Source organism: Eufriesea mexicana, unplaced genomic scaffold (genome assembly GCF_001483705.2).
Source record: "Eufriesea mexicana isolate 0111107269 unplaced genomic scaffold, ASM148370v2 scaffold5018, whole genome shotgun sequence".
Classification (NCBI taxonomy): domain Eukaryota; kingdom Metazoa; phylum Arthropoda; class Insecta; order Hymenoptera; family Apidae; genus Eufriesea; species Eufriesea mexicana.
This window is the reverse complement of record NW_016912973.1, coordinates 485,378-493,855: the sequence shown is the minus strand read 5'-3', so window position 1 is coordinate 493,855 and position 8,478 is coordinate 485,378. Positions and strand designations below refer to the sequence as shown.

Below are 8,478 nucleotides of genomic sequence, written 5' to 3'. Positions count from 1 at the left end.
GTGTAAAATAATATCAAAGAAAATCTCGGAGGATCTACAAGCACTGAGTCGTACTTTTGCAACTGCAGATCACTGATTACATTACGTTCAACGCACGTTTTACATTCGGAAAACTCCATAATTACTCTCTAATATAGGTGCGTTTAACGCTGCTGATAGACTAAGACCTAGTACCACTCTGGTATCTACAGGATCGATTACACCATCGTCCCAAAGTCTAAAAGACAATTATTATTCGTATAATTTATCCTTGGTGCCTGTTAGATGTAACGACGTGCAAACTTACCTAGCGCTGCAATAGTATGGACTGCTCTCCTGTTCGAATTTGTCCATGATGGATCTCCTCAGGTTTTCTTCCTCTTCGGCTGTCCACTGTCGAAATTCACAAGATTAACCGTCTGTTAGAACGAAAAAAGTCATATAGTACCTGTCTCCCATCACGTATGCGTTGCTGCTTAGTAATCTGGACCATTACACCGGCAGCTTGTTCTCCACCCATCACGGATACTTTGGCGTTCGGCCAGGAATAGAGAAATCTCGGCGAATAAGAGCGACCGCACATACCTGTCTCAAAATTAATCAAACTGAATGTGAGTTCGAACAGTCGTTTATTAAGTGCAAGGTACCGTAATTTCCTGCTCCGTACGAGCCGCCAATTACCACCGTAATTTTAGGTACTCGAGCACAAGCCACAGCGTTCACCATTTTAGCACCATTTTTAGCAATGCCCTCTGCCTCTGCATCTTTGCCCACCATAAATCCTACAATGGCCAGATGCATTAGTCGTGGGAACGCTGCAATTTTATTCAATGAGAGATACGAACCTGTGATATTCTGCAAGAAAATGAGCGGTATCTTTCTTTGAGCACAGAGCTGCACGAAGTGTGCACCTTTTAACGCGCTTTGCGAAAATAGCACACCATTATTCGCGACTATTCCCACGGGGTAACCGTAAATTGTTGCAAATCCAGTAACCAACGTTTCCCCATACTGTGCCTTGAACTCGCGAAATTTCGAGCCATCCACGATTCTTGCGATTACTTCTTTCACATCGTAAGATCGTTTCAAATTTATTCCAACTATACCATAAATTTCGTCAACGGCGTACTCTGGTATGGTCACCGGTTTCTCCACGTTTACGTGCATTGGTCTTTGTCTATTTAAGTCCTTTACGATCTGCCGGGTTAAGTGCAATGCGTGAGCATCGTCCAGTGCATAGTGATCCATAACTCCGGAGGTCCTGAAATTCGAAGCCTGCAATATCGACGGTGAAAAACAAAAATAACGCGTTCAAACATACTTGTTAATTACCGACAATGAAGCGTCGCACCACCCAATTCTTCCGGAGTAACGTCTTCACCCGTGGAAGCTTTCACTAAGGGCGGACCAGCCAGGAAGACAGTGCCCTGATTGGCAACGATCACATTCTCATCCGCCATTGCTGGTACATATGCACCTCCTGTATAAATTGATTAAATATCCTCATAAATAATCTATATCGGTAAAAGATTCAACTAGAACGAGATACGAGAATTATGAGAGTTATAATCAAACCTGCTGTACAACTTCCCATTACTACTGCTATCTGCGCGATTCCTTTAGCGCTCATATTCGCTTGATTATAGAAGGCTCTGCCAAAATGCATTTTATCTGGAAATACCTCGGCTTGTCTAGGCAAATTTGCACCACCACTGTCCACTAAATATATACAGGGTAAATGATTCTCCTCGGCAATTTCTTGTGCTCTCAAGTGTTTCTTCACCGTGATTGGATAATATGTACCACCCTTCACGGTTGCATCATTTGCGACTATTACACATTCCGTTCTAATTCGTTAGAGAGAATCTTCTTAATATATATATTTTTCCACGCGTTTAATTATAAACTTACCCTCTACTACTTACCCCTCTATCCTGCCAATACCGGTTATTATCCCACCAGCTGGTACTTCGTCCTCGTCGTACATTTTATAACCAGCTAATTGCGAAAATTCGAGAAAAGGAGACGTCGGATCAAGGAGCATGTTAATTCGTTCCCGTGGTAATAATTTTCCCTTTTTCACGTGCCTTTCTTTCGCCTTATAGCCCCCACCTTCTACAATTTTCTCGACCGTTTTCTTTAACGTGTCTACTAAATGTTTCATCTCAAGATAATTTTCCTAGAAATGTTTTTAGAGGACGTTAATTCCTTTCTAATAATTTCAATTATTCGGCATGTTCTTTGTACTATACCAAAATTGCAATGGAAAAAGGGCATGCGCGACGCTCGTGACATTTGAAATACGCGCCAATTTACGGCGAAACCCATTTACGATCGAACGCCACGTCTGGACGATTTAAACAAAGAATTTCGACTTATCTTGGTCTTGCGATAAAAGATGACGTTGCGATATAAATATTACAACATGCTTTGTATCCTATTTTATGCAACAAAGTAATATCGATCGAATAATTTCCTCGATGAATTAATTTTCGGTGCTACGATTACGAACGCAATGCGTGTTTATTATCGTTCTAACCTGGTACTCTGTCGATTTCGTATCTTGAGCACTACCAATAACAGTAGCTTCATCGTGAATCTTTCTCGCAGCATGGCGTACATTTCTTACATAAAGCATTCCTTTTCTTAGCATTTTTTTTTTTAATAATCTTTTTTCCCAACGACTTTCGTATATTCTTCTATATTATACACCTATGTTTAACTACACTTTATACACGTGCTTTACGCCAGATACAACAATGCGAGTCGCTTATTTCGTGGACCGAGTTACACTGCCATCTCAATGAAGTTATTCGTAGTTCAGCAGCTGACATTTCGTACGTAGCCGGTGTTGCTCGTAATTACAGCAGAATCGTAGAAACAGATTAATTGTTTTTCATGCTTAGATCATGTAGGATCAACGAATATTTGTCAAAATGAAAAATATACAAAGATATTGGATTTTTGTATGTGCTTCTCATTTAATTAAAAGATAACAATATCCTTATTTTGTTCACTAATTGCTAAAATTAAAGTTCGTGTCACTTTTTCTCACGGATAAAATGTAAATCGGAACGAAATGTACATTTAGATAAATTTTAATTATTAAATTAAGATGATTCGTTCATTTATTGTTTCACAGGAGGCGCTTCAGTCGCACACTCTCGGTAGATGCCACTATAGATGTCACTATGGTGAATCGCTACACAGTACGTAATATTCGTTTTGTGTTATCTCGACGGGATGTTTAGAAGATAGCGAAAGTTTAATAACAGTTAAATAATTGTGAATAAGACGTGTCCTGATTAACGAGTAGTTGGCAATAATCGTCGTAGAAAGAAAGAAATTGAAACAGTTTCAGATCAAGTCAGAGGAAAATTTTAAAGCTTAAAAAATGCCGAACATATCCAGTATATCTCATTACTCCTTAAAGGTAAATATCATTTCATTGCTATTGTCACTTTCTCCGCTGTTTTAAAGAAGTTCTATGGAATCGTTTGCTTCTTTCTTTATGGTATAATTCGTTGCACGTCATAATTCGTTACGTTTTATTTCGCTTTCTTATCGCCTTTCGCTCGCACACGTTTGCGTGCGAGTATTTTTGATGATATTCAGTGTGTTCAGTTATGAGAACAGATGTCAGATAATCCACTAAAATTGTAATTATATTTCACAAAGGGTTTTACGTAGTTCTTTTGACAATGCATGTTTTTCGAAGAATAAAATACGGTTATGTAAAAGCACGGTAATGAAACAATTCCATAACTTGTTTGACAAGTTTCTCGTATTATCGAAATGGTTTCTGCAATAGCACACGTTATATTATTGAGGATTTGTTGGTTAGAAACTTAATTACTTTGAATTTCGAGATCATCTTTTATGTTTATGTCGGATTTTTTCAGGTGATATTTCTAATTCATTTAGTCCTAGTAACATGGTAAGGATAAATTTTTGTTTATCGTATACTAATCTGTCATTAAAAAGTATTGCGAAACACTACGAGATGATGCAGAATATCAGTTTTATATGATATAGTTAAAACATGAAATTTTAGGAGCATTCAGGGATCTTGGTGCCCTAAATCTGTAATGTTTTATAATTTGCTTTTCTTCATCTGTCTATTGTGGGCTATTCACAATAACGAATCAGATGAACCTCTGCAATTTGTAAGCATTTAGCTGTTGTTACATGCTGTATAATCAATTGACCGGTGTGTGTAATAGAATTATATATTTTAGGCACTTTTTATAAATGTGCTTTCCATACTTCTTGACATAGTAACATTAGCGGTCTACTTTCCAACAAACTGTAAGTTGGCGTCACTTACTATTCATTTTATGAATAACACCTAATGCTTAAATTACCTTGTTAATCGACTTCCTTATACAGATGCACTTATATGGTTGCATGCATTTACATCTGAGAAGTTTAGCGCAGCAATTATGATCATAAACATGATTGCTCGCGTCATCACAAGCATACATCTTTTAAGAATAGGCCAAGCAAGAGGTGGAAGTTTAGCCACAATGTTTACTACAAGTTCTGCAATGGGTCAGTAATATATTGGATATAGATGCTTTGTAGACCCGTGTTGCTTCTTTAATCTTATGCTTTAAGTAGCTGCATGATGTTCTTTTCGAGTCTATCCATTATGTCGCATAGACCATACGTTAAGCTACTTACAACAGTATAGATAATTTGTGAAATATGCGTTTTATTAGTAGTTATTTTAAATTATGTAAATTACGTCGTATTGCAATTGTGCTGTATTGTCGTTTTGTACATGTGGATTATAATTTAACGGGGATGGGGACAGACGTTTATGAACGTTTTTCTATTTTAGGCTTTGGTCGACAGGATTACGAGGACATATCTCATCCGATTCCTCAAAATTCCGATTTTGCTGGAGTTTAATAACACGATACAACGTTTCTAACGTTCGATACGACGAAAATTACGCGATATTATTGTCATATCTCTCGTAACTCGTAAGAAATACGCGCATGTATAATCACGACATTAAAATCTATTTCGTTTATATCTTTTAGAATCTATAACAATGATAACATTAAATGCAAAATAGGATCTTAATTTTATGTACATATACAAATAACGATATGTCGATACGCGAAAGTACGACGAACTATATTATATTATTGTAATAAAATCGAATTAACATTAGTTATATGTTTCTTACATATGGCAAATTTGTAGTTTTATTTTGTACAATTATTTGTACTCGCAATATGTGAATAAAAATCTTTACTGCAACAGTATGCCCAAAATCCTTAGATTTACACAGACTGTAATTTTAATCTTACTCTTAATCTTAATAAATAAATAAGACATTTATTGCTATTGCGAGTAGGTCTTCCGTTATTGTAACTAATGAAAAGAAGGATAATTATCGAATGAAATGATAGAACGATAGTATCGTAATAACCATGATTACGATAAATTATTTAACAATAGGTGTATTTTTGTTAAGGTACCGAAAGAAAGGAAAACGATATTCAAATCTGCCGCGTAGCGGCAGTGGTGCAAATCAACGGAGGAAGAGTGGCGCCACTGATGGACTATAAGAGCTGCATCGGTGAGGCGGTGTGGTTCAGTAGTGTGCGTGACCGTTCCGGGAGGAGGGTGGCTCCACGCGCGGCCACACCGCGAAACCGTGCCCACTCGCCTCAACCACGGACGTCCACTCGTTTGCTCGTCTCGTGAAAACATGGCGGCCAGCGACGACGAGCCGATGCATCTCTACGAGGTCTTTCAAAACTGCTTCAATAAGATCGCCAACAAGCACCCCGGTGAGTGCCGTCAGTTACGAAATAATGCTTTTTAACGTCGAAATCGGGGAAATCTTGTGCTGTGCGTGTGCGGTGTGAAAATTGAGAGACGGAGTCTCTTGTGTCGAGTGTCTTCTGCGAAAGCACCATGCATTAAATCCAGCAAGCGTCGCTTCTGTGATTTCCTTGTGTCGCCACATTATTCCTGCAAAGGTTAGGCAAACTCGAGTGTTGTGCTTCGGTCGGTCGAGCTCTCGATCGCGTCGGGTATCCGTGCCGGATGATTCTCTCGACTGACTCGCTCCGTTCTGTGTTTTGGTTTGCTTGTCAGTGCTTTGGACAGTGCTGCCCCGTCGTAGTGAACTAACCCCCGGGAAAGATTCGTTTCTCCTTGTGTTCTTTATATCGCTGTTATTATTCTTTCGTACGTTTCTATTGAAATACGGAAAGCTTTCAATCGAGCGGGCTATTAGACGCGCCAGAGATACAGTGGACATAACCTAGACATTAGAGACTCGTCGTTCTCTCGCCTGCTGTCATGTGCAACAGTGTTCAGTCGATTGAAATTGACGTGATATTTTTGTAATACGCCACGGTCTATTCTCAAGATAAACTTTCTTCAAGCTCGTCGGATTGTCATTTATTTTGCGTATCATTAACATTCGTAGCTCTCGCGATATTTCATTTTCAAAAGTTGAATTCCGATTGGGCGAGCCCGGATCGTGTACCACGTGTCCTTCCTCGCGTCGCTGCTGGAATCGTTAGAGGTTAATCGCTCGGACGTAATGTAGGAGACCATAAATCGGAATCGTTTTCTTAGCAGACAGCCTCAGGAGGTCTTTCGAGGATTCAGTCTAGTCTGCTTTTTCCTCTTATTTTTTCTTTTTTCTTTTTTTTTTTTTTTTTTTTTTTTTTTTTTTTTATTCTTTTTTTTCCGTAAATCATCCGGAGAAGGAAACAGTTTTTCGAGGAGCCATGCGCCGTGACTACTGCGTGAATGGTAGATGAAGGGGTTCTCATTTTTTCTCGTGACAGTTTCGGACACGTCAATTCTAGCACGTGTTTGTTCGATCTAATGCCCGTGAGATTATCGACTTTCGGAGGTCGATTCACGAACACACTCATGGTCGAATATGCTTATCTGTTTTCGGAAAAATGATATTATCTGACGCCGTGTGAGGCACTATCGTGTTTTGATTTAGCAACGATAAGGGCAATAAGGGTGGCAGTGTCAGTTGGGCGTGACGTCAGGGAAATCATTCGAAAATTGTTGATCAAAGGGAATTGTAAAGTCATCTGTTTGCGCGTCGCTGGGGATAGTTGGTCAACTGTGTCTCGGTTGTTTGTTTAGCTAGCGAATGCTGTTTGGAAAACGCTGGAGGTGCATGGTTACCACTATCAAATGCGTCCCCTAGTCGGCAGGAAATGTTTCGCGTCGACCAAGTACCATCGCTAGCTCGACCAGCCGAATTGAACGTTTTTCCTTTCTCGTTAGACGAACCGCGTTAGATCGATATATCGACACACGCGGCTGGCTCGTGTTTAATCGAAGATTAGATATACGATTCGCCGCTTGCCCGGTGTGTCGAGTTTTATGCGATGTTTGAAGAACGGTCCGAGCAATTTCGAAAATATCGCGTCGATTGTTTAGGATCGATTATCGTCTTACTCGTTTATATTTCACTGTTTAAGCGCGCACACGGTGTCAGGTTCATTAAGCGTCAATTGTTCCGATGTGGCAGTCGTCAATTTGCCAATGGTCCGGTTAATTCTACAATCGTTTCGGCCCTGTTCGTTTTAACGATTGCCACCTCGAGTGGAAACATTTTATAAGGAATTGCCACGAAAAGCGGTCGACGTCTCTTCGAATTCCCGCAATTCCCTGCATGGTGGTACGAGTAACGTGTCCTCGTTCATTGTCCAATATCCAAAGGGTCAGGGCGCGATCATTCGAGTGCAAGGATATCTAAAAATACGCGAAAGCACATCGTACATTCCAGAAATATTTCCTTCATTCGGAAGAAGCGTACGTCGGCCCGTATCGATATTTATCCGTTAATGGAACGAGTTACGCGTGTTGCAAAGTTTTTTGCGCGACAGCGAGATGGGAAAACGGCACGAAATTACACGTAATGCGGCGAAAACACGAGCGTAGATTTTAATGGTCGATTCGATCTAAAATTATCAGACAGTGACTCACGAGTAAATTTACCTGAAGCGGAGTTTGTTTCGGGAAACCACGGAACGATAAAACGTTCACCGTTCACGATGTGTTTGCTTAAGAGTACATATTTTATGCATGCATTAGTTATTATTCGTTGTTTGTTGAAATTCAGATCGTAAACTTTCTATCTCCGTTTGCGACATTTCTTTCTTCGATCGATACTTTTTCGCCTCGAAATAGAACACGATTGCTCGGTTTGCTACGAAATCGAATCATTCATAGGACGAGTCTGTTTTGGGTACATCAATGGTAGCGATGGGTCTGCGCGACTTCTGGGTATTACAGGGATTACCTCCTTGCAGAGAAACACGGTTGATTCGATCTGACCCAAGAGCGCCATTTCTGAAACTCTCTCGTTCCCTGGAGCGAGAGTTCGAGCGCGAACAACCATAAACGAGCTCCAGACACAACACTCGTGACTTAGCTCTCTTTCTTCCCTTCTCTTTTCATCTCCCAGTCCCTTAATTTACTCTCTTTTTCTCGTCTTAC

At 39.9% G+C, this 8,478-nt stretch overlaps 3 protein-coding genes across 11 annotated transcripts in view; 2 read left to right on the top strand and 1 right to left on the bottom strand.

Annotated features, from left to right (window-relative positions):
* Positions 1-99: 99 nt before the first annotated feature.
* Positions 100-2,663, bottom strand: Mccc2 (methylcrotonyl-CoA carboxylase subunit 2). Its single transcript, XM_017906047.1, has 9 exons — positions 2,519-2,663; positions 1,905-2,158; positions 1,555-1,826; positions 1,312-1,459; positions 825-1,240; positions 627-761; positions 428-564; positions 287-372; positions 100-217 (listed from the first exon to the last, which is right to left on the bottom strand). Exons 1-9 carry the CDS (start codon positions 2,630-2,632, stop codon positions 100-102), a joined length of 1,680 nt encoding a protein of 559 aa, XP_017761536.1. The 5' UTR covers positions 2,633-2,663.
* Positions 2,664-3,163: 500 nt separating this feature from the next.
* LOC108551807 (transcription factor 12) overlaps positions 3,164-8,478 on the top strand; it is an 86,962-nt gene continuing 81,647 nt past the window's right edge. For all 9 annotated transcript variants that reach the window (XM_017906103.1, XM_017906112.1, XM_017906109.1 and 6 more), the window contains exons 1-2: positions 3,164-3,412; positions 5,468-5,786. In XM_017906103.1, the coding sequence (XP_017761592.1) occupies positions 5,705-5,786 (82 nt within the window). In that variant the 5' untranslated portion in view covers positions 3,164-3,412; positions 5,468-5,704. The remainder of the gene's footprint in view (positions 3,413-5,467; positions 5,787-8,478) is intronic.
* Positions 3,374-4,893, top strand: LOC108551761 (uncharacterized). The gene is made up of 6 exons (XM_017906021.1): positions 3,374-3,412; positions 3,882-3,916; positions 4,034-4,145; positions 4,218-4,287; positions 4,369-4,530; positions 4,823-4,893. Exons 1-6 carry the CDS (start codon positions 3,374-3,376, stop codon positions 4,891-4,893), a joined length of 489 nt encoding a protein of 162 aa, XP_017761510.1.

Coding starts and splice junctions, on each gene's coding strand:
- Mccc2 (XM_017906047.1), bottom strand. CDS start 2,632: ATGCTAAGAAAAGGAATGCTTTATGTAAGAAATGTACGCCATGCTGCG. Junction 2,159..2,518: donor CGAAATCGACAGAGTACCAG/GTTAGAACGATA, acceptor AAACATTTCTAG/GAAAATTATCTTGAGATGAA. Junction 373..427: donor GCATACGTGATGGGAGACAG/GTACTATATGAC, acceptor GAATTTCGACAG/TGGACAGCCGAAGAGGAAGA.
- LOC108551761 (XM_017906021.1), top strand. CDS start 3,374: ATGCCGAACATATCCAGTATATCTCATTACTCCTTAAAG. Junction 4,146..4,217: donor CAGATGAACCTCTGCAATTT/GTAAGCATTTAG, acceptor TATATATTTTAG/GCACTTTTTATAAATGTGCT. Junction 4,531..4,822: donor TACTACAAGTTCTGCAATGG/GTCAGTAATATA, acceptor TTTCTATTTTAG/GCTTTGGTCGACAGGATTAC.